The sequence below is a fragment of the Phaenicophaeus curvirostris genome, chromosome 4 (assembly GCF_032191515.1).
Source record: "Phaenicophaeus curvirostris isolate KB17595 chromosome 4, BPBGC_Pcur_1.0, whole genome shotgun sequence".
Classification (NCBI taxonomy): Eukaryota; Metazoa; Chordata; class Aves; order Cuculiformes; family Cuculidae; genus Phaenicophaeus; species Phaenicophaeus curvirostris.
The window spans coordinates 53,084,087-53,109,102 of record NC_091395.1 but is presented as its reverse complement, the minus strand read 5'-3'; the positions used below and the strand labels follow the sequence as shown (position 1 = coordinate 53,109,102).

General features: G+C 41.7%; 1 protein-coding gene across 1 annotated transcript in view; it reads left to right on the top strand.

The window, feature by feature from the left end:
• Positions 1 to 25,016, top strand: part of LIMCH1 (LIM and calponin homology domains 1) — a 185,054-nt gene that overhangs the window by 140,756 nt on the left and 19,282 nt on the right. The window contains exons 17-24 of the mRNA XM_069856127.1: positions 2,886 to 3,012; positions 5,813 to 5,967; positions 6,164 to 6,566; positions 10,232 to 10,453; positions 19,764 to 19,857; positions 22,660 to 22,832; positions 23,521 to 23,626; positions 24,520 to 24,594. Coding sequence (XP_069712228.1) covers positions 2,886 to 3,012; positions 5,813 to 5,967; positions 6,164 to 6,566; positions 10,232 to 10,453; positions 19,764 to 19,857; positions 22,660 to 22,832; positions 23,521 to 23,626; positions 24,520 to 24,594 — 1,355 coding nt within the window. The remainder of the gene's footprint in view (positions 1 to 2,885; positions 3,013 to 5,812; positions 5,968 to 6,163; positions 6,567 to 10,231; positions 10,454 to 19,763; positions 19,858 to 22,659; positions 22,833 to 23,520; positions 23,627 to 24,519; positions 24,595 to 25,016) is intronic.

Below are 25,016 nucleotides of genomic sequence, written 5' to 3'. Positions count from 1 at the left end.
CCCAAAGAAATGGGGCTGAATTCTCATTGTAGTGTGACCATCCAGTGTGAATTTAGACTTACACATTATACTTTAAGACTGACAAGCAAACTATAATGAGCTGAGATTTTTGAGTATTTGTTTACAGGAGTCCAATTCTTTAGCCATCCTGTTACTTTCTGTTTTGTAGGGTTTTCTTAAGTCTTAGTATGTCTGTAAAACGGTAATGCAGCCATGTAATAAATGCCTTGCTTAGGGATTTTTAACTTATTGTCATAAACAGAAGTTTTTTACCTTGTTTCTCACTTTCTAGTTACATAGTCTGAACATTCAAGTCCTTGAGGACTTTTTTTGTATGACACTTGTTCAGACATGTTTAAAAAAAAACCACAAAGGAATTGCTGCATGATATCACTGACAAGTATGACAGTAATTGGCGAGAATAAAATGGTACAACTTAAAAATCACATAATCTTAAAGATTTAGTCCTCAAAAATGCACTCTTGGTCTGCACAGTGCTTCTTCCCGTAGCTTTGTTAGAACAGCAGGTCTGGTACACGGCTTCTGGCTGCCAGACAGAGTTTGGATACAAACCCCAGAGCTTTGCTAATGTTGCTAATGGAAAAAAAATCATTAGCATTAGTTTGGTAGAGTTACATCTCCCCCGCCTACTTGTCTGCTAGCCCAGCACATGGTTGAAGGAAGGAATAAATCTAGTTCTGTTCATGCAGGTCTTGGCTGGAGCCATTTGTAATTGATATAAGAAGAAAAGAATAAAATTATGTGGGAGTCATAGTGAAAGTGTCTTTTGGCAGAAGCTCAGTGTTGGCCTGTGATTCTTTTCTAAGGATGAACTCGTCAGGCAAAGTTGTCATTGTAGACCTTTCAGACAGGTTTGTCCATGTACTCAGAGCACAGCACAGTGCTTTTAAATGTGACTCCTTTAGACTTCTCTCTTGGAAAAATACATTTGCACAATAATATGTTGCTGCAGAGTTGATGTTTGAACCTATCCAATTGCTTATCCATGGCAATGAAGGCCCTGCAGCAGGAGGTGACAGATAGATTCGGAGGTACATGTTGGGTTGTAGTGTATAGTTTGATTCCTGGCCTAAGCTGGAGCCTTTTCCAAATTAGCTTTTTTATTGTGTTGTTGATAGCCATAAAACCTTTGGGTTAGCTCTCTCTGTGCACCCTGAGAGACCTGAGTGAATGCAGGGAATAAATACTAACCTTTCATTAGGACATCAGGGTGTTTATTTTTTCATCCCAGGTGGCAGAGGGGTGCTCATGCACTCTGCTAGAGCCAGTTACCACTGTTTTGCGTCTTCTGTTTTCTTCTACTATATGTGAATGAAAAACTCTCTGACAAGAGTGAAGGGAACAAGAAGGGAGTTACACAGCCAGTTTGACCCAGTAGGTATGAGGTGGCAAATACTTAACACTGAAGCTTTTTCTTAGTGTGAGTTTCAAAAGCTCTTAAACTGGAATAAACCCTTTAAGGGTGACTTTATCACAAGTTATGCATTTTCCAATCTACTTCACGAGTGGCTGATATTCAAATGTTCCTTATTAGGTGATATGCATTTAGTTTTCAAAACAACAAAACTTGCTGTCTCTTTTGGTTCAGTTATTTAGGAGTGCTCCAGTCCAAACCTGAGCAATGCAACCCTTAAGCTACCCACAGAGAAACCCAAATTAGTCTTTCCTTCAGCACTCTTAAAACGGTGGAGCACAATAATATGCTAACCTTGCTGTTCATGTTTAAAGGCAATAGGATGCGCGTTCTGTCCTTCATTTGAACAAATGCTTACTAACAGGATGGATCTGTGCATGTCCTTTTCCATCCCCTGTCCAGACCTTTCAGTTTTCCCTTGAGAGTGGTTCATGCTTATCTTTGCTTGCCTGAATACAAATATCAGCTAAATGCTTATATGCAGAGCTTTCTGTATCTATTCACTTTGATTATGGTTGCTTTCAGTTTTATCTTCATTGGGTGCTTCTCCGGCTAGCTGCCTCACTGGCTCAGCTAAAGCTACAGATAATGGTTTGAAGACTGCTGTGAAATCACTTCATCTGGAACTGCATGGCTTGTTTTGTCGCTTTTTGCTTTTAGTGGCACAACTGAAGTCATGTTTTACTAATAATAGGTAGTAGGGGAGGAGTAGTAAGTATGTTATCTTCATGTTAAGGTCTTTATATAGTATGAATGAATATATAATATGAAACCATAACCTTTTTTCCCTTCAACTCTCCAAAGGTCAGGGACAGAAAATACAACGTGTAGAAAGAAACTGTTTTGTGCTGAATGTCAGCTTTTCCTTGTTAGGTTAGCTGTATTAATAAGTTGGTGCTGATAACATTGAGTTTCTTTGACAGAGGGAAGGGAGGGGAGGAAGTACCATGCTGTCTGCGCTGCATGTACTTCTCCGGGCAGGCTTACGCTGGTTTTGCAGGAATGACATTTAGCTAGCCATGCTGCCCCTAAATATACTTCTCAAGCCTCTCTTGTTGCACACTGAAATGGAAACTTCTCTCTGTGGTGTTAATTGGAGGGGTCTTGAAAACTCACTGGGAAGCTTATGTTGTGAACTCAGCTCTGAATAGAATTTTAATAAGAGCTGTTGTTGGAAGTGTAATGTTAGTTATGCTTCTTAGCCAGAGGTGAACTTGCTGTCAACAAACAGAAACAAGAGAAAATTGAGGAGTATAATGCCCAAAGAACTATGTGGTAGCCATGTGGATGCTAACTGGTTCTTCTAGGGGACTCCAGCTTTTGGGAGCTTGGTAACTGTGCGGGTGTCTGATTCTGCTATAGCACCCTCATGTGGCTTTAACTCTAACAATCTCAAGGAATGTAAGCCTCTAAAAAGTGCTGCACCGCTTCTTATTCCCCTCTTCTTTAGGAGTATGAGCATGTTTGACATGAGATGTGAAGAAGAAGCTGTGACTCAGCCTCATAGCAAAGCTCGCCATGAGAAACTGCAAAATATACACAACCAGCTGAAAGAGGACGAGACCAGATGGCAAGATGTGAGTATGCAGCATCATCTGCAGTGCTGGCATTGAAGCCACCTAACTAGGCAAAATGTGCAGTCTGCTGAATCTACAGTTGTTATCTAGCACTAAAATAAAATAGCCAGGAGGGGTTTGGGTTGGTTTTTGGTTGGTTGGTTGGTTGGTTGGTTTTTACCAGTGGATTGTTGCTAAAAGCATAGAAGTTCATAATTCAATGTAAATAATGGAATGCAAGGCCTTCTGGTGCCTCCATATGTGCACCAGGTATTTTTCATTTTTAAAAAAGTAAAACTTAAACCCTGGTTAGGTGAACATTGAAGAACAGCTTCTAACTGATGATTTCTTTAACTTTTATAATTAGTAAAAGCCCAATACAAGACAAAGCAGGGCAGTGAATAAATAGGTGGGAGTTGGTTTGAATAGATTTGCATAGATACAGAAAATGCTAACATTTTCCATCTTGTTCAAGCAAACAAATTACCCTTCAACTTAGCTACACCTTGCTTGGGTTATAAAGCCATTCAAAACCTTCTTCAATGTGTTTTTTAAACTGTCCTGGCATTTGGTATCATCTTCAGCAAATCAATAAAGACAGAAAAGCATGATTCGCAGGTGAGTTAGTATCAGGAGTTCTAGTATCAGTCCTGTTCATTCCTAAAGACTGGTTTTAAATAAGAAATTTGGAGCATATTTTTTTAATTAAAAAAAAAAACAGGATCTCATTAAGCAGGTCATAATTTCCCACTTTTAGGAGTGCTACTGTGAAAGATCTTAGAGAAGTTTTTGTTAGAAAATTCAAGGAAAAGTACAACAAAGGGCAGCCCATACAACTAAGAAATAACTTCTCATAGTAGAACAACAAAGGATTTTAGCTGAAAGGTCTGTCTGTGTGGGAAGCCATAATTTCACAGCAATGATGAGTCCGAAGGCATTCAAGAGATTTGAGAAATATTTGCTGTTGAATGGAAAATTCTCTGAGGTGAAGTGCACAAGTTTTCTAGGCCCTCAGCACCTTCTACAATGAACTAGGAGTTTTGAAGAGGTATTGAAAATGCCCTTAGTGGAATGTCCTTGGCATTCAAAGGGCTTTTTTGGAGATGACACTGCATTCATTGTTGGATAGTTTTTATATGCTCATGCTGTAAATTTGCCAACAATTAACAGTTTCATGGCTTTTTTTAATTGTTGTTATTCTGAAGCACCAGAGTTGGAAAAGATAAACGTCTGGGTTTTAATTACAAAAAGTGGAGGATCGCTTATGTTATTAAATTTGCTAATGAAAAACTAATTTCCAAACAATAGACAATAGTGGGAGTAGCTAAATAAAGAAATGCTGTGGTACTTCAATGAGAATAATTAGTAGCTGAGAAAAATTAAAGGCCTGTGTTTCAAGAAGGGGATTATAGACTGACATATGTAGGTCATGTGAAGAAATACCTCAGTGAGCATTCCCTTGAGTGTAACATCAATAATTTGTGGTTTTAAGCTAAATTAAAAATGACAATGTTTGTCCCTGTTTTTAATAAAATAAGCTATGCTTGCAATACCTTCTGCTGTTTACCCATAAAAATGCAATTAAAATATTTGGAAAACCATGTAATTAATGAAATAGCCTTTGAATTGAGTATGTATACAGAATCTCTGGGTTTTATTAAAACCAGAATTTGTTAGACTGCATGAAATGTAATCTGTATACTAGTCTCCTGATGTTGTAAAGTGAATGACAAATCTGCCCCTACGGTTCCCGAGGAAGTTATTTTTCTTTGCAGAATTTCTTCAGAGATTATTTTTTATTTTGTAAAATTTTGTCCTTTTCTAGTTGGCTGCAAGGGAATTTTATAGCTTAGGAAACTGCTTTACTGTAATACTTGTACAAAAAGTAAAATAGAAAAAGACCTCATCTCTGCACCCTCCAGAGCTTGTGAATTCATAACCCAAGCAGGGTGCAAGATATAGGTGCTCATAACAGTTAATCTTCTGTGATTCTCTGTTCTAGTGTCAGGCTGGTTTTGCAAGAAACATGAAGAACCATAATCAGTGGATCTTCTGGACAGTTAGGGGCAGGCAGATTTCTAAAAGGATAAGATCATTACTTCAGCAAGGACATATGTGTATGAGCTAAATACGAACTGTAGGCTTTTTTCTCTGTTGTGTCTCACACAAGACCAGGTGTGAGCCACTTCAGTCCCTAACCTGTGTTGCTCAGATCTGTGTCCAAAATATTAGAGGGTGCCCAAGAGGAAGACTTTAAATTTAGGTGGTGCTGCACTGGATTTTTCTGTTAAAAAAACAAACAAACAAAAAACGCCATGGTTCAACAATGATGTATGTAGCTGACTGATAGCATGAGCACGGTATGGGACCATCAGCTCTCCAAGGTCCCTTCCTCCAATGAACTCCTGCCTCCCACACATCTGATTGTTAAAATTATTCACCAAACAGTTTTTATGCTTCATCTTCCTGAGGAATCAGGCTTTGTCCCTAATTTTGCTCAAATCAAAATGAGTCCCCTGACTAGTCGTTTTAGGCCATATTTACTGGTGGTACTACCTAGTGTGCATCTGCAATACTACAAAGCCAAGAAGAAAATACACCAGTGGAACTATGAAATCCTTACTGGATCCTGCTGTTAGGAGAAAAATCAGTCAGGCAACATCTTCATTTTATGGTATAATCTCCTTTTCTCTTTAAAATAAACTGCTTCCTGCACAGCCAGGAGCAAGCACTGCAAAATGGCTGGCTAGGTTCATTGGTTCCTGTGACCGGTTTATAGCTATTTCCAAATCTGCATTCACATGCCTTCCTTGTCTCACAGGACCTGGCTCGGTGGAAGAGTCGTCGAAGGAGTGCTTCACAGGATTTAATAAAAAAAGAAGCTGAGAGGAAGAAAATGGAAAGGTTGTTGTCCGGAGAGGGAACAAATGAGCGCAGAAAAAGCATCAAAACCTACCGAGAAATTGTGGAAGAGAAGTACGTTGTTTTACTAAAGTGCAGTGGCATGTCTGAAAATGCTGTGTGCTCCATAGGTGATGGGTAACTGTGGGCAGCCATGCCTGCAGTTCTGGAGTGAGGGAGAGGGAAGGATGTTGATAGAGCAGAGGAAACAGGAGTGATTTCCAGTGTTAATTTTAATGTGATGGTCTGTCTTGTGTTTTCTTCCTTGTAGAGAGAGAAGAGAGCGGGAGCTTCATGAGGCATACAAGAATGCAAAATCACAGGAGGAAGCTGAGAGCATCCTCCAGCAGTACATCGAAAGATTCACTATCAGTGAAGCTGTCCTCGAGCGTCTGCAGATGCCAAAAATTCTGGAACGAAGCCATTCAGTGGAGCCAAATTCCCCACTGAAAGACCCAAATCCTCTGAGATATTTAAGGCAGCAGTCGCTGCCTGCTCCAAAATTCACTGCCACCATTGAAGCAACTATTGTTCCCACCACTGAACTAGAGCCCAGTGGTTCAACGGGCCGCACATCTCCCAGCAAAAGTGTTGTCTCCAAGGCTGTGCCTATGCTGACACCCAAGCCTTACTCACAACCTAAAAATACACAGGAAGTTTTAAAGAACTTTAAGGTAGGATACGTTGCACTCCCCAAAGTCAATCAGGAGGCAAAGAGATCCCGAATAAGTCATCTGAATGTATAATTTTTTAATGTGATTAAGTAGAAAATGATTGCAGCATTCTGATGTTGTAAAACTCGGCTTTGTGCTCTGTGCTGCCCAGTCTAGTGGTCTCGTCCTGGATACAAGCTTTCTGAGAAACTTGAATGTTTGTGCTGCTCGTTTTTCCTCAGGCTAAATTTGTTTAGGGAAATATAGGGAAAGGGAGGCCTATAAGAAAAAAAGCAAGGCATTTTCTGACAAAAAGGTTAGAAAAGAGTATGTGTCGTGATTTTTGTCAGTTTTGGGTTTTGTTTTTTTTAACAAAAGGGAAAGGGCAGGGAGCCTGGAGACCATGACTTTTGAAGCAAGACCTGAACTGGCTTTTGTGTCTGATTTTTGCCATACCCAAATAAGTCTATTCCATTCAGCCAAGTCATAAGCCTTTGAAACACTGCAGTGTGCATGTATACAGTATGGAGAGTCCCTACCCCTTCAGAGTCAAAAGCCGGCCTGACCAAAGATACTCTGTCCAAAACACACTTCTCAAATGCTTTCATGAATAGGAAAAGCTGCTTCACTGGCGTAAAGAGGGGATATGAGCTGTCTGTGCAGGTTTAGGGACATAGATAGGTACTGGGGAAGCAGTGTGGCTGGGGATTGCTGGTGATAGATAGGGAGTGACTGTGTTCAGTTGCCAGAACTGCTAAAAGATTACAGAAATAAAATACGTTAAAAAGTTCTTCAACAGAACCAGGGCTGCCTGGAATAAGGAGCCAACTATGAGATTTGTGGGAAAAGGGTATAGAAGAGACTGAAACTGGGATATGAAACCTGAGGAGTATATCTTTGGACTGAGCAGGTGTGGAGAATGTAAGTAAGGTACTGAAGCAGTGATGAAGAAAGCAAAGGACTGGGATATGCTAGAGAGTACAGGCCAGAATAAGGCAAGTTTGAAGAAATCCGCTTCTAACAGTACCTGTAATAAAAATGAAGCTTCCTCAAGTCCGAATTTAGCCTCTGCTGTTGGTAGTGTGAAGCCTAAGGGCATGAGTGCCCCAGCCTGTAGAGTTCTGGTCCCCCTGTGCCTGCCATTGCTCTCTGCTACTGTGGTAGTGGCATGCGGGGGTTCCTGCAGCCCTGCTGCTATCTCAGTAGCATTGCTACCAGGTATGTTGAGGTTGTTCAGTTTTTAAAAGGTAAGTCAGCTTTGTATAGATAGTGAAAAAAGCATGTTAGGATATCTGTAATTCTTTCCTGATATCTGTCTGTCCCAGCTCTCATAGAACTACCCCATACCATGTTTCCTAGTTGAAATGTGAAATTGGCAATTCCTGTTTTTTCTAAACCTCAGCTGGTTTTCCCCAGAGGACCAAGATCCGCTTTGCATTATGTTCATATAGTTCACGTATGTGAGGGAAAAAGTAACCCACGGATGTTTCTCCACCCTGCCAGCCAGCACTAAAAGTCTGTCTAGGTTTTATTTGCTTGATTTGTCTCAGTAGGAATCGTTCCCTAGCACATACAGCTGTAGCATTATTTTCCCCTGCAACACCAGTCTGTCCATGATTCTCGGCTCTGGTGACAACATGTTGATTTGCTCCAGATCAGAAGGAAAGCAGTATGTTTGTTTAACTTGGCAACCAGGGCATCTGTCCTGATCATTCAAAATTAGGTTTTCCTTCCTAATATAAATAGAGAAATGTCTTAGTCTAAACAGATACACTAAAATGGATTATGCAGTCTGCCAGTGTTTTCCTGATTTTTTTTATTTCTGAGATCTTTTATGACCTGTCTCTCTAGTAGATAATCCAGCATACAGCCCCAGAGGACTTGAGGCTTAGTCTGCTCACACTTGTGTTTTGAAATAAACCTGAAGTAGTTTGCTTTCAGTAGATGATCACAGTGAGGAAAAGGAGGGAACCTTTTAATCTGAAAAGGAGTCAAAAGGGGTGACACTGCTTGTGGAGCTAGTTATTCTCTGCCTGGGAGCCAATTGCACCAGGTGCTAACTGCCTTCACTCTCCCATGCTCCTGTCAGAGCTGAGGATGCCTAGCTCCTTGGAAATGCCCCCTTAGTTAATCACCCTCAGGTAGAGAGGAGACCTCTGGATGCACATATACAAGAAGTCAGTGGAAGGAGTTTGCCCTCAGCTTAGCACTGATGACATATACTAAGTTGGAGTGCTGCTTTTGAGGTATCCAACCCATTTACTCAAGAAGTAGAGAAGTGAGCGGCGAAATAAGGAGTAGGTAAGTGAGGATAAGGTTGGAAGAACTTTGTATTCTTAAACTGTGTCTCAGTTTGATAAAACAGTCTTGATACTTGTTACATCAGTTTTTAGTAACAGTGAAGTATGTTAAAGTTGCCATGGAATCGCTTGCATCTGAGCTCTTTTACATGTGTTTTTTGTTTATGCAGTACCTGTGGAGAAATCTGAAATGACTCATCACCATATATATCCCAAATAGCGTCTCTAAGAAATCACTGATCTATGCTAATATTCCCCCAAAGTCCAGTGATTAGCAGAGAAGAGTATGTCCATAGGTACTCCCTTATCTTTTCATTATCTCCCATGATCATTCTTTTGCAAAGAAGGATCTCTGTGCAGAGAGTAGCAAAGCCCTCCTTTGAATCTATTTGAAACTCACCCCTCCTGACAAGCCCAAAAACCTCTGTGCTGTAGCTAGGTAGAAGAAATGTGGTGTTACTGATACTTGGTCCTTTTGTGATCTCACTCCATTTGAGACCTCTTGCGGTGAATGGTTTGTGAGTTCTTTGTAGCAAGGCTTTTTTCACGTGTACCATGGCTTCTGCGAACAGCCCTCCAAACTGAAGGAAGTCTTTACATGCCACCTCTACTGAGAACACGATTATGAAGTATTAAATTCCCAAGAGGAAGCTGTATCAGTGCAGAAGAAGAAGCTACAGCTTATTTTGCATTTGCTTCCTTGCTTAAAGGTTTCTTAGCAAGAATATATGCCCACCAAGGAGCTAACTTGACCCCGAAAACAAAGTAGTTAAACTGTTTCTGCTTTCTCCTTTTCATGGAGGCAGCATAAAAACATTTTCTGGGAAAAAAAGTTATTTACTTTATCGCCTCATGGAGAAGATGGAATGCCCAGTGCTATTTTTTGGTTCCTTGCTTCGATGTTATGAACAGGATGAACTCTGCTGTTTGTGACCTTTCAAAGCTCATATGACAGTGCTTCAGAACGCACGGTCTACTAATACTGTGGTTACATTGCAGTTCACCAGTGTAAGTGATCCTAGAGAACCTGCTTGCATCTTGCATGAGATAATGCAAAGCACAGCAGTTTTGGTATAAATTTAACATAAAGCTTTGTTGTTTTTTTAAATTCCAGTGATCTGTGATGCACACAAAGAGTGTCTATAATAGAGAATGAAATGTGGGAAAACAGGGAATCCAGAAAAAATACTACCTTCTGTCTGGATTTTGTTTCTGACTCCCATGGAATAGAGTTTTCTTCTGATTTGGATGATTGGATGAAATGCATGCTTGGCTCTGTCCTTCACTGATGGCACAGACTGTTTTAACAATTGTAATATCATGTTGAAGTCTTAATTTCCTAAATTGGTAATTGCCTCAGCATATTTATTTAACTGTATTCTACAGGTAGATGGAAAAGTCAGTATGAATGGAGAAAATGTCAACGGCGTGGAAGAGAAGGATAAAGAGTGTACAACAGTGATATTTACTCCTTCGCCAAGCAGATCTCTGAAATTTGATGGAGTAGCCAGAGGGGACAGGCCCCCAGTAGAGTTGAAGAAGGACCCCTCAAGTGTTGAGCTCAGTTTACAGAGGCCTGCCACTCAGAGTGTGCACAAAGAGCCAACAGTAAGACCAACACGAACAAACCAGCCTTACTTTCTCTCCCAATTTTCTGTATCATAATGTATTTAATCATTAACTAAGGAAACACAAGTGTTTAATGTTTGCTTTATTTGAAGAGGGCGAGCCCAGACCAGGAGAAAAAATACCAAAATCCTTTGTAAATTAAAGGCTTCTTCCTTTGGGGTGTGAGTAGAGCAATGGGAGGGGAAGAGTAAAAAAATTTTTTGCAGCCAATGTCTCTGGTTTTGTGGATGTCATGCAGTTGATAAGCATGCTTTAAATGTGCTGGGCCAGGGAGAGATTGACTTGGTGTCCCAGCTATTGTGCAGATTTATTCAGCTCTTCTTCTGATGTTAGCTGATTAGATCAGCAACATAATTGGACTGTGTGAGCGATTATAATTGGTCTCACTTTTCAGTTTTCAAAGTAGAGGATGTGGATGTGCTGGCAGTTTTGAGCATTCAGCTTTCAGTCCCCTCTCAGATATATTAGAAAAGGGGATAAGCTGTTGAAATGCTCAGAGGGGCCAATGTGCTTCTTAACTGCCTTATAAAAGAAACAAATTAATTTTACCTTTTCATCTTTTTCTCCCCCTCCTCCCCAGAGAATGGGGGAAAAGAGGCAGGAATAAAACTGGAGCAAATCACAGCAGGTATCTAGATACTACAAAACTGTAATAAATGTAGATAGTAAAAACAAAACAAGAAATTAGGACTGAATTGCAAATAAAGCATGTAAAAGGATTGCAAACAAGTGGCAGGAGAGGGAATTCTCACAATTCTTTTCTGTGTAACAACAAAGAGAATTGGAGATGTGGTGAGAGTTGGAGGATGATAATTATTTGCTTTCATTTTGGATTTCATCCAGGCATTGACCAGACTGATAACAGAGAGCATGCAGGGATCCATCCCAGGAAGGGATGGTTCATTCATGCCAAAGGGCTTGTGTCTTATCTTATTTCTCTACTTCATGTGAGTCTCTGGCTATAGAAAACCAAGCCATGGAGCCTGCAGCAAGCATGGCAGCTGAGATGTGCTGTGAGCACAAACTTGATCCTGTCAGAGGGAGCTGGTATGGAGTCAAAAGTGAATGATTTGCAGGAAAGTAGGGATGACAGAGCAGAGGCTGCTCCTGTCAGAATGAATTCGCTGTAAGGGAGAAGCTAGGTAAGCATTGCATCTGATGTAATATGGGAGAGCCACTAATGGGAGCATTTGGAGGATCAAGAAGAGCCTGAGCTTGCTGTAGATTAGAAGCACAATGGCGATAAGAAAAGTAGCCAAATCAAAGTGTTACTGTAATTTTTTTTAGAATTTCCAGATCAGTATAGCTGTGGAAGAGTTGAGAGGAAATTCATCAACAGAAGCCACTATTACGGTTTGGGTGTATTTGCATGTGTTTGAGCCTCCTCCTCCTCCTTTCTTTCTGCAGCTTTGAGGATGATGTGGCCAACTGAATGCAGATTTTTCTATGTCCAGTTTCTGCTTCCAGTGTCTTAGCCCTCATGGTGCTATTGGCAAAGGAGGCACAGGATTTTGAATTCTCAGGTTTCTCGTGACTCTGACATTTGCAGAATGACTTCTTGGTTTGTGAGCTTGAATGCCTTTAATGATGAAGCCTTCTAGAGAGAACAAGTGTGTGCCCAGGTGGTACAATTGACAGAGTTTCTCTGCTCGATTTTATATTGCTAGCTTTGCAGTTTCATCAATAATGTGACTGGGTAGTGCAAATCATTATAATTACTCCTGGTGCTTCAGCTTCAAGCTGATGTGTATTGAGCACGTCAAGGACAGTACAAGGAGAGGAGACTGCCTTACTGGGGTCTTACATGGGGAAGCAAGTAGAATGCAGTGACTATAATGGGCAGAAAGCAAAGGAGAGCTGCCGAGTGCTGGAAAGGAATTTGCCAGCCTAAGATAGCATTATAGGTTCTGTTCCTTCTAGATGTTTGCTTTTTTTTAACCCAGGTTTTCTGTTTTAGTTTTCCAGGTCCCCATGACTTAGACTAAAGCATAGGCAATAATTTAGCTATTAAGCACATAGGAGTGCCCTTGTTCGCAGATGTCAAGGGCGTGGATACCAGGTTGCAGAGATGGGGCATGGTATGGGTGCTTGAATTCTTCACAGGAGCTGGGGTGTGTGGAGCCACAAACCAGCACTGCTGCAGGCAGAGCGATATAGATGCAATCAGTCTGGGGGCTTACCAGCAAGAATCAGGCAGCTATGCTGGACTCACTTCACTCAGCCTTCTCCCTGTACCTGTTTTACTTTGGTTTCTGGACAACTGACACAATGATGTATCTGCAAAGTCTGAAACACTCAACTCCTCTGTGAAGGTATAATCCCTCCTAGAAAGGTTGGGAATTCAAATGAGGGAAGAAAAAGGCCTCCTGGACTTGTCCCACTCCTCATAAAACATGGCCTCTTGCTGGGCACGATGCGGAATAACGCTGTAGCTGTCCTTGTAAGCCCTCCAGAGGGGAGGAAGGGGTTTGCTTTTTGCCCTGGCATTATGAGACTTGCAAGTCTCATTACTTTCTTGGAAGTAAGAAAGCCTTCTGAATCTGCCACTGGATCATCTCCCACACAGAGAAACCAGGGCTATAATTTTTGTCTGATGCTTAACCCCACTGAATTTTTAGGAGAAGAGAAGACAGCAGAAACAGGGGTAAAAAAGCAGCTGAGATGAAGGAGCAGAGCTATCTGGAGAGGAAGAAACAACTACATTTCTTTTGCCTTTGGAAAAATTTTACAAATTGAGCATGTTTTCAAAGCGTTTTCTAAACTTACTTTCACTGCTTTCATTTGTATACTTGCCTTCGTTGATACAGGTCTTATTAGCTATGTCCTTCCTAGGCTTTGAATAAGATTCACAGGCACTAGTTCCTCTGCCTGTTAAGAGATGCTGTTTCTAGAGGTTTTTTCCCCCACACTAGTTGCTGTGAGATTTGTTTTGGTTTTGTATTTTATTAATTCATTTTCTGCCCTGAGTCTCTGTTGTGAAGTATATATTCCTTTTCAAGTATATGTTACCTTAGGCCCTCCTGCCCTCCCCTGTTGATTCCCTTCCTGTTCTTTGCATACTCCTTCCTCCTCCTCTATCCCTCTTAGGGCTGCTCCCCTGCTGTTTCAATTCAGTTGTCAGACGGACTAGTCCTGTCTTCTCTCTGCCTGGCAGGCTTCCCTTTGAAGCCTTGTAGCCCTGCTCTAAATCTGTCCGGCTGGCCTCAGGCGTTGTCTGCAATATGGGAAGATGCTGTGCAGCTGTACTTAAACAGCTCTTTTGGCCTGCAGTTTGGAAAATGGTTTAGTCAAGTTGCACCACTTAAAATGCTAATATGATTGAGGTTTTTGGGGGAGCTAGAGAAGCGTAGGGATCGTTTTGTATGGGTGAGACCTCAGTGTTTGTTGTCTTTTTGACAGAGAAGACCCCTGTCTATGTGTGAATTGAATAATGATTAGCAATCAAAGACTGATGGGAAAACACGTAGCTTCTGCCTGTATTTACTAGGAAATCAGATGCAAAAAAACTACAGCAGGTGGGAAGGATGATAAAAAAATATTTTAGAGAAACTATACTTGTGCCTGTAGTATATAGGTAGAGTACTTAAATTTGGGAGGAATTTTACAAAACATCTTTATTCAAAGTAGTTTATCAAATTTTGCCTATCATTTAAAGCAAGGAAGGATAAATTTGGCCTATAAGCAGAATGAAAATATCCCACTGGTGTTTGTGGAGCAATGTGCTGCTAAGAGAGGTGGTAGGTAACGCACACCTCTCTTACCGCAGCTGGAAAAACTGGGGCAAAGGCCTAGAGACTAACTGGTTGGTCAGTGGCCATGCCAGCAATAACGTGAGAATGATCTCCTCACCCTAGTTCTACTTGCCAGCCATTAGATCGTGTTTTCTTTCCATCATGCAGAAGTTGGGTGTATTATAAATGCTGAGAAGTTGTATCATCTAGCTCTTTGACTCAGAAGTTGGCAAAGAAAATGTTTTGTTTTAAAACAATGCTTGTGCAGATTTTAGCGTAGGGGGTTTAATTTGTTAGTGAGTAACATCACTTTAATTGAACCAATCTTTGTATGAGCGTTTAGAAATTATTGGCTTGTTATAGCTCTAATTATAGCTTTACTCTGATCAACATAAAAAAAAAAATATAGACAGCAACTATTAAAAGATCAGGGTGGGGTGGTGGTGGTGAGGAGAGATTTTTGGCTTTCTTTTAATTTTTTGCTAGCTAGCTTGAACTTGTCAATTTCTACTCACTGCATGCTTGGCATAAAACAAACTTTTCTTTTGTATCCAAGTAACACTCTCCTTCATCTTCAGAAATCCACTGATTGAACTGAGATTAAAGTATAAGCTTTCTTGTGGTTGAGAACTGTTGGCCAAGCTACAGGAGAGCAGGGTTGGAATCTTGATTTGTACATATCTAGTAGGACAAGTCTTTGTTCTTTGACTCGTTACGAGAAATGTTTGTAGAGTAAGTACATCTGTTCCAGATTGACGGCTTTGCGTTGAACCACAAATGGGAAGAGTCATGGAGATCTGGACTACCTGAAGGAAGAAAGGTTTAGGATTTGAAGTAAGAGTAGTGGTTATGAATCTGTGTCTGTCCCGTCCTCCAGACCTTTGTGTGCTTTTCAGTGTCTATGAGTGACAAAAACTTACTTTGCATCCCAATTGAGCAGTAATAACTCTAGAAAAATTATTAGCATGAATACTTGATGGCATTTATTGCAAAAACTTTGAAAGCTTTCACCCTGGTCTTTGGTTGTAATAGCTGGCCTGAGAATAGCATAATATAGCTACCAGATGAGGCAGATAACTTAATGTGTCAGAGCAATGTTCTGGCTGTAGTACTATACTGGCATAGCATGCAAGGCGCTAAGCTGTGGCAGCCTGAGGTCATGCCACCATTACCACTCACAAAAACAGAAAACGCTGGCAAAAGAACACGCTGAAAAATCATTGTGTGAAAATTTCAATGTCAATGACATGTACAGTTTTAATCACTGAAGTCTGAAAGATGTGCCAGGGCAATTTCTACATGTGGCTATTCATACTGCAAGCAATTACATTCCTGAGTGATTTTACAGAATTTAAACTGTAGTTCTAACCTGATTCTTCACAATATCTCTGCATTCTTGCTGGTTCCAGACAGCTTGTTTTATCATGTTTTCACAGAATATACCGTAACGCTATTTCATGTGATTTTGTGTACAAGTAGTGTAAACTGACTACGTTTTGATTTAATTTACAATAAGGGTTAATAAAGTTCTACTGTAACTTCCTTTGGAGTTTGAATTCTTGTAGTAGTTGTTATGTTCAGTGCTCTAGGAGTTCCTTGTTATTGTATTTTTAGGGTTTTATAAAGATGAACGGTTCTGCCACAGCAATAGGCAATGTGGTTATTTCTGGCTTGTATGTTCATATTTAAAGAAATACTCAGACTGATATGCTAGTTTATGGGATAAAAATCCTGTCTGCTACAAACTGAGCTAATTTATTTCCACGCCTAATAGATATTTGATTACACTGTATAGTCAGCCATGCTTGTGTCTTTGCTAAATGGATACCTTGGTTAGCAGAACTGAGGTGTTGCTTTGTCCTCTGTTACTGGTGTGCTTGTAACCACAAATGCAGTTACAGTATTTAACTTTCCATCATGGACTGAGGCTTCTAAATCCTAAGGGAGAGTTCACTTTAACTCTTGGGTAGCTAGATGCATGAGGTAATAAAAACACCAATCCAAGAAGGCAGCATTCTTCAGTTCTCAGGAGTCAGTGAGACAGCCTTCACACCAGCCTGGGTCTAGGGGCAGAGATAACCACAGACCCTATGCAGAGAGGCCTTTCCTACTTCCCTTGAAGGCTTCATTGCCTGTGGTGGTGGACAAGCAGGTGTCGTGTGACCTTCCCTCAAAGGCATTTGCAGCAGAGCCATCGTATGGACTGGCTCTGTGGCCCTGCAGAGGGATGCCTCTACCAACACAGAGACATGTGGCCCTGCACCAGGGTGGTGCCAAGAGGCTGCTTGGGTCCTTCATCCCAAAGTGTGAGAGCTCCCCCAAAATGCCTCAGAAACATCACTCACCAAGTTGTTTGGTTTTTCAGTGTCCATGTCAAAATACGATCCTCTTGGGTACAATAAACTGCTTGTATGCCTTTTTCATGTGCAGTGATAACATCATCATTTGATTACAAAGTATTTATTAAAAGTGAATGGTGATGGTCTGTGGTAGAAATTTTATGAACTGTATCAGTACAAGAATTTTCTTAAGTGCATCATATACCTGTGGATAAAATACTAGATAATATTAACATTACTTGGTGTTATAAATAGAACTAGGTGTACTGGGAATGAGAGAGTTCTCCAGTGAAGTTGACTTAATTTTTTTATAAATTACTTACTAATCAGTTTTATATTTTTAGCTTTATGTTGCTAGCATTTAATTGCTCAGCAGAGTGGGGAGGAAGAGTCAAGTCTCATGAGCAGGAACTGAACTTCTATAGCATGCCTTTTTTTTTTTTACTCCTCTTTGAAATAATTTCTATAAATAACATCTATGCCTATACCTGCTTCAGTCTCCTGGATATATGTTATGGATAGATTTAGTTATTGCACTTGTGCTGGATGTCTACATGACACAGAAATGTGTTCTGTTTCCTGAGGTAACTAAGACACACAAGTTACAAAAGTGCATTCACTGAGCTTCTTAAACTCTCTGGAAAGCTAGTGTGGCTGTGCTTTTTCCCAGCTCCAGCTGCTATCGGCACTTGAATTCCCTGGGTGTATGTAACATTAACACTTTTTATATCAGCCCCAGTTTATCAATGTTTGTAGCTTTAAAGCCCCTGATATTGAAATAAAAGCTGAAATTGAGGGGTGGGGGAGTGGATTTTTCAGTGTGGATACTTGCGTTTTGGGAGCTGAGAGTGAATTCCATCGCTTTGCGATAAATAATATAAACATTAATAATTTAAATTGGCAACCATTTCTTTGGAAGGCTTATTCTTCGGAGCAGCAAATAGAGTTGATTAATAGGCACCTGTTGCTTTTCCAGTTAGTAACTATTATGCCTTCTTTACGGCAAACCCTGAGTTCACACTAATAGCCCTTTGTTTAGCTTTAACAGAAGTTTGCAGGTTGTCGAATGATAGAATCATTCAGGTTGTTGGCCTCTAACCGAGTCTTCTGCTCAAAGCATAATCAGGCATGAGATCAGACTGGGTTCCAAGGTCTTGGTCATTCGAATCTGGAAAACCTCTGAGGACAGAGACAGCATAACTGGTGTGGGCAGCCTGCTGCGCCACCTGGCCGTCCTCATGGAGAAAAGAAACGCATATTTCTGCACTGAGCAAAGTTGGGCAGGGGTTTCAGTAGCTTCTCCCCTGGCTGTTGTCATTTCAGGAGCCAAAACTGAGGCTGAAGGAGACGTTTTCTTTAGTTGCTATGTTCTGCTGGGGCTTTTGGTGAGAAAGCTCTCTCTGAAACACAGGCTGGTGTCTATATGAGCTGGGAAAGGGAGAGGTGGATTACACGGAGGAAAGCAACAGAGTGGCAATGGGCAAATCTCTGGGGTACAGGACTTGCAGTCTTTGGATCATTTCTTTAGGGCCTGTTTTTTTTAGCCTATGCTTCATCTCTAGTGACCATCTCTCCTTGGAGCATGTGACACATGGAGAGGAGCCCTGTGCCTTGTTTACCCTTGATATAGACACACTCATAGGTGGAAAGGAGGTCCTCAAACTTCCCATGCTGCCTTTTTGGAGAGCGTGTCTCACCCTCTGCCTCATCCATTGTGAGAACCACTTCTAGGCCAGTGGGGTGGAGGGTGAGGGTCAACAGGGGTGAGGGTCAGCAGAGGTGAGGGTGCAGTGGTGGAAAGCTCCATGTGGTGGGGAGGACAGTGGGAAGCCAGCCTCAGCAGCTCCTCCTCAGCACCGGAGGAGATGCTCTACCACTTCTTGACACTCAAGGCTGTCATCTGGCGCCTGTCCTTCTGTGAGGTGGCAGCGCAGCCCTTGGCAGGCTGAGGCTCCTTCTGTTGTCCTGTTGTCACTGCTCACTGAGGGTCATTGCCCTGGCCACAGCCCCAAACTGGTCCCCACCATTTATTTCCTTGCAGGGCATCCTCCCAGATGTGTTCCCTGCTCTCCTCCAGAGCTTGCCCCCCTGCAGAGAGGAGAGACAGGTATTCCCAAGCTTTGCTGATAGCAAAGCTCTCTAGAGCCGGAGTTTCTACAGGTGTTGGTGTCCTGTTCGCACCGCCAGCAGATGTTCCCGATGACCAGCCTGTGAGAGCCCGGGTCTGCTTTTCATGAGGCATGGATGGAGAAGGGGCTGTAGACTTATGTGGGTCTGTGGGGATGAGAAATGAGATGCATGCAGAAGGTAGAGATGTGAATCCTGCCCTGGAAAAGAGGAAATTCAAACAGATTTCCTCCCTTGCAGCTGTTACTGAAATGGAGGAGTGGAAGGAGGGCAGGAAGGCAAGGCTATTTCTGAAATATATTACCTTTTATTTCTAAAAATAGTCTGCTTCTTTAATTTTCCACTGTTAAGTGTGCCATTTCTAAGTCTTTCATGCATCAAAAGCACTGTGCAGTGGCTGATTGGTTCGCTGTGGATTTTTCTCGATTCGCCTGCTGGGAAAGCACACATATCATAGAAGCTGCTAAATAGATCAGCTGAAGTGCTACCCGTGTTTTGACAGTGGAGTTGTAGCTCTGCAACACCCTTGTCCTGCCTTTTCAAAGGCATTTGAATTATTGGCTTGATATGGTCTCACCATATTTTTTCAGTCCTCTCATAATAGTGTTTCAAGTGTTTCATTACCTTTAATACTGACTCTGGCTTTTTCCCTTCAGATAACAGATTGTTTAGACAACCGTGAAATAAAGGAAGCACTCAATTACTTTGCCACTTTTTAAACCTTAGTATGTGCTATGTATTCACTAATGCATACGGTTTTGTGTTATTCTGGAAAAGGAAACTAGGGGCGAAATGTATGCTTATCTCCAGCTAACACAATCCAAGATATCCTACAATTTTAAGAGCTTGTAAGAGCTATTCCAAACCAACCACTTTAATGGCTACTGATGAACACTTTGAAAAAGTAAAAGCTCAGTGGCAGGCTAGGGGTACACATACTGCTCCAAAACATACTCCCCAGTTCCCTGCTGAGCTCTAAACCAGTATGGTTCAAACACATTACAAAGAAGCAGTAAGTACTGCTTTGAGGGGTTAACACGTAGTTTTGTTTCCACTGTACTCACTGTATTTCTACTGCATTGTTCTCTGTAGGCCTCCCCAGTGGAAGCAGACAGAGCCTCCAGCCAGCAGGTCGAGGGCAGCCCTGGAAGTGTGGGACCTGTGAGCCTGTCATCCCCATCCCCAGGTGGGTCATTTCTGCTGGTCTTGCTCCTGCCCTTGTCCACCAGCGGGCTGGGGTTTAGGCCCACCCAGCAGTACGAGTCCAACGAATGCATCTGATGCAGCACCAAGAGGATTAATTAGAAAATGCAGAAGATGTCAGAGATCTCAACGTAAGAAATGTTTTACAGTAAGAACAATCATTTACTGCAACAACCTCCCTAGGGACAAGCTGAGAGAGTTGGGCTTGTTCAGGTTAGAGAGAGAAGGCTGCAGGGAGACCTTATAGCAGCCTCCCGGTACTTAAAGGGAGCCTACAGGAAAGCTGGGGAGGAGCCCTTCATCAGGGAGTGCAGTAACGTGACAAGGGGTAACGGTTTTAAGCTAAAAGTGGGTAGATTTAGATTTGTTAGGAAGAATTTTTGTCCTGTGAGGATGGTGAGGTACTGGAACAGGTTGTCCAGAGAAGTCATGGATGCCCCATCCCTGGAGGTGTTGAAGGCCAGGTTGGATGAGGCTTTGAGCAGCTTGCGCTAGTGGAAAATGTCCTTGCCCATGACAGGGGAGGTGGAAGGGTCTTTAATCCGAGGGCAGGGATCTTTAAGGTTCCTTCTAACCCAAACCATTCTATGATTCTATAGGAGGGTCCCCATGCCTGGAGGTTTTCAAGGTGCAACTGAACAGGGTGCTAGACAATCTCTTCTAGGCTCCCTTTCCCACAAAAAGAGGGACCAGATTATGATCTTTTGACCTTCTTTCCAACCTGGGCTGTTTCGTGATCCTGTGGTTGAAATGGCTGCCTGACTGCACATTGCTTGGGGTGCACGTTATCTGCTTTGCCATTTGTGTGTTTGAAAAGCTGGTGCCACAGTGTGCTGTAACCAGAAATCAATCAAGACACAAACTATTCATCAATAATGGTTTCTGCTTAATGCTTTTTCCCCCTAAGCCGGGAAGGAGAATAAGAAGGGAAACTTCAGTCCTCATAGGGGCTTTAAATGTGCACACTCTTGATTTTCTGCTTTAAAGCCTTTATGCATGATTCGTGATCAAAGGAAAGAAATTTGCTGGTAAAATCTGAAGCTACCTTCCTTATAAGGCTTTCAGGGACATTACGTTTCAGCATTGAAACATTACCTTTACTGCCTCCTGTTATAGTAAGTTTATGGTCTCTTTTTGTTGTTCATTTTTTAAAATGCATCTATCAAAGTTCAGTTTGGCATGGGTAAGTAAAAAGTACTGTTTGAAGTAGGTATTTAAATGAAACTTTTGCCTGTAATTGTTGTACAAGTATACTGCTCCTGTTTGTTGAGGATAAATGTGACTTAAACAATTGAGCTTTACCCACAAACATCAATGAGCTACTGTTCCCCCAAGAAATGAAGCAAATCCTTTCTTTCCTTGACGTGCTGCAAGACTGAAACACATGGGCTGTTAGCAAGAGCTCATCGCCTGGCTTAATTACTTTGACTCATAGGTGGAAACAGGCCAAGCTTTCAGGTAGAAAAACCATTGCATAGCAATACAGAGGTTAACGATCATGAGTTGTACCAGGCAAGTAATATAGAAGCTGCGATCTTGTGGTGAACCAACTAAATTCTCCTCTCAAGAGTCAGCAGTGATGAGTTGGTGATGTTTGTCTACAAATCACAAAGCCACATTGTGTTAGGGTCCACACCTGTGACAAATGCTAAACATTAATCATTGATAGCAAAGTTTAATACTGGCTGCCAATGGAAACTGAGATAACATTGCAAAAGCTGAAATCGTAAAGGAATATGAATTTTCATTATGTCTGTTTTAGAGAGATAGATGTGGTCCAGACTTTGTCACCTTCTGGGAGAATAAGAACCTCTTCTGCTGTTCAATACAAGCCATATACTTCCATGCCCCTAATAGTGTGGGAACTTCTCCGAAGTGGTATTCATCTGCCAGGCAGCAGAGGCAGCTTTCATCTCTGCTTGGGTGCAAGTTCTTAGTAAAGCCTTGAGATGCATCTCTTTCTTAGCTCCCTCTCCTAGCCTTGTTAAAAGGTGCATTTGGAAGCTGCTGCTGCTGCCGTTGTTGGAAAAGGGACGGGATCTGAAGCTGTGATTCTGCTTCAGGAGGTTAGAGAGATGTCTGGGTGTATGTGCAGTGGCTGGAATGCTGGAAACTGCTCTACATTCAGTGGTGGCACCAGCTGACAGTAATTCAGCTGTCACAGTCATCAGCTGTAAGCCCATGTGCTCCTTGTTGCTTCAGCCATAAACTAGCATAAACTTGTTGAGTGTTTTTAAGAGCTGAATGCCAACTGGGTTATTCCAGTCCAAGGCCTCCTGTTAGCACAATTTCTTTCCTGTCTGATACTTGACTGACTTGAATATCCTCTGGTACTGCTGGTGAGACCAAGCTAATTGTCAGATAGCTCCTTGTCTGGGTAGTATCTTGGGATAGAATTCATTGTACAACTTCAGTAGAGACCTGTACCTCAGTAGGCATGTTGTAGGTTACAGCTCATCTCAGCCAAAGAGAAATGTGTGAAATTGTTTAGGTGACTCTTCCCCAAGATTTCTCTCTCTCTGTCTTCATTGACCATGAAGGGTGCACCATGGTGTCCAAGTCAAGTGTAAGCATTTACATTCTGAGGTGAATTTCACCCTTAAAGCATTACCTTCTCCGAGAGATTAATTTTGCCTCTTTTGAAGAAAGAAGATTATTTTTTCAAAACGTCCAGTAAGTGGGCTGACAGCGTATCCAGTAAGGAACCGGATCGTAAGAAATAGTTCTATTTTATTCGAAAAAACGTCTTAACCATGCAACATTATCTCTTATATGTGTGAATTAGGTTCAGATCAAAAGCAATTCAAGTCAACTGCAGCTTGTGCCAGCCCTGTTGTGAAGAGATTAGAATTTCTTCCCAGTCCTGTCCCTTCAGAGGAAGCTGTTTCAAGTGAGAAAGATGTGAAGAAACCTGAAATGGAGCAATACAAGGAAGCAGAGCTCCCTGCTACACTGGGGGTATGTATGGGGAAGAAAGAGAGGGAGTGGAAAACAAAACAACAAAAGAAAGAAAAAAAATCTCACATGGAAATATTTGTTGTGCAAATTGGTATTTTTTGCTATATAATGACACTTCAGGAGTTCATTCAAAACAACCTGCCAGTGAATGACCCTGGAGTATGGTTTCTGTGCCAAATCCTATCATCATCAGAGAGTTCTCCCTCCAAAGGAACTCCCTAGTGTCTGCTTTGAACAGCATGGGTGTCTGTTTGAACCTGTAAACTCTCTGGAGCAGAGATTAGAACTTAATCTTCAATTCCCTGTCCCTCTGAGTGTTGGAAGGGCAGTGTATCCAGAAGATGTAGACAGTGAAGCTTAGCCTCTTAGTCTTCTTGAAGTGCTGAAGAAGTGCAAGTGATGGCAAAGGTAATAAGTGGTCATGACCATGCTGTTCTGGCAGGTAAGTTAGCTGTTGGTCCTGGGTCAGGATCAGCTTTGGTAGACAGGGCAGCGTGAATGTCAAAACCAAACAGCTACTGCCTATTTCCAGAACTTCAATACTGCAACTCCATGTTGTAATTCCAGAGACAGTGGCTTCATCTTTGATAATGTCGATAAAGAAAATAAGTAGAAAGGATTTAAGTTACCCTGTAATTAAAGCTGCTGGTTTTTGATTGCCATTCTTTACTCCCAAATGTCTGAACAGATGATGAAACCGAAAGCCCTGGAACAAGAGGGGAGTGTAGTATTGCCATTTTTAAAGAAACTACCTGAGACAAGCCAAGTTACTCTACAGAATTCTGGTCTACAAGGTGAGCAAACAGCATTTGGAGAACTCAGCTGGACACTGCTCATGTGAAGCTCCTTTTCATAGATGAGCAATACAGTTATCTGGCAACATATCTTAATTTGACCGGTGCTGATCACAAGTTCTCACAAAGCAGAACTTTTTTTTTTTTTTTTTTTTGCCTGCATAATAAAGTTTAGCTTGAGATTGATAGTGTTTAGTAGTTTGATATTAATTTTAGAGATGTGTGTATCTAAGCATTGTGAAAGAAACAGAAAAAATGTCTGAAATTTTCTTCCCCCTGAGAACTTATTAGATTGTTAGCTTATGTATTGGTAATATACTGATTATCCTAGTGTTTTCAGGATTGAAGCTACTGAAGGTTATCCTCTCTGGAAAACATGGTTTTCTGAGAAGAAATAGGAGTCTCACTTGTTTTAAACAGTGATGTGCTTTCCAAACACGTTTTGTGAACAATATTTTTTTTGTGTTGAGCATGAATCAATCCAAGCAGCAAGTAATAGATGGTAGGTTTCTCTTGTGAGTGATGCTGAACACTTGGCTGCTCTCTAGTGTTCACAGCATGTACAGCGCTAAAAAGATCACAAAATCCTTTAAAGCCTTTATCTGCAGTAGGAATGAATGGGAACACCATGCAAAGACTTGCAAAAGTGGTTGCCCTTGGTTAGCTTTAATATGCTAGAGCTCTCATATGAGGTTAGGAGCTATACTGTACAAGTAACATTTAAATACAGACAGTCTGTGCGATCGGTAGGTCCATTGTAAACTAGCTGTGATAGTCCAAAGCAGTTCCAGTCAAAATCCCTCTTGTGGTCGAGGTGGCTCGGGTCTGAGAGTCCATCATCGCCTTTTGACCACGCTGTGTTTCTTGTTTTGTCTCCGTGCCGTTGCCTGAAGAGCCGCCCCGCTGGGCCGCGGTTCCGCTTAGGGTTCGCAACAACTGGCGGCGCTCACAGTTTTTCTCGCAGTCAGGTAAATGCAACACTAAGACGAGCTTCAGCCCTTCTGCTGCCTCCAGTCGTAGGTGTCTTCAGATGTGGGGCTGGGGTGAAAGCTGATGATCGTGGGGACTTACTCTACCTCTTGCTTTCGTAGAAAGTGTCTATTCCTGCTGCACAGTTGACAAAGAGCTGTTGGGTTGCACGTTGTTCAGGCACCCAAATTAAATCACTTGCCTATAAATACCTTTTCCTTTATTTATTTGAATCAGCCTGATTGTCAAAGGCATTTGAATAGAAAATGGCAGTGATTCTCTTTGTAACTGTGGCTCTTGAATAGTGTAGTCCCATCCGTCCCACAGCTTTGCTGTGCTTTTTCCTTCCTTGCACTGAATCGTGAAGGGAAAAGTAGATCAAAGTAGGTAACACTCAGTGTCCAAACAGTGCTAACGTATG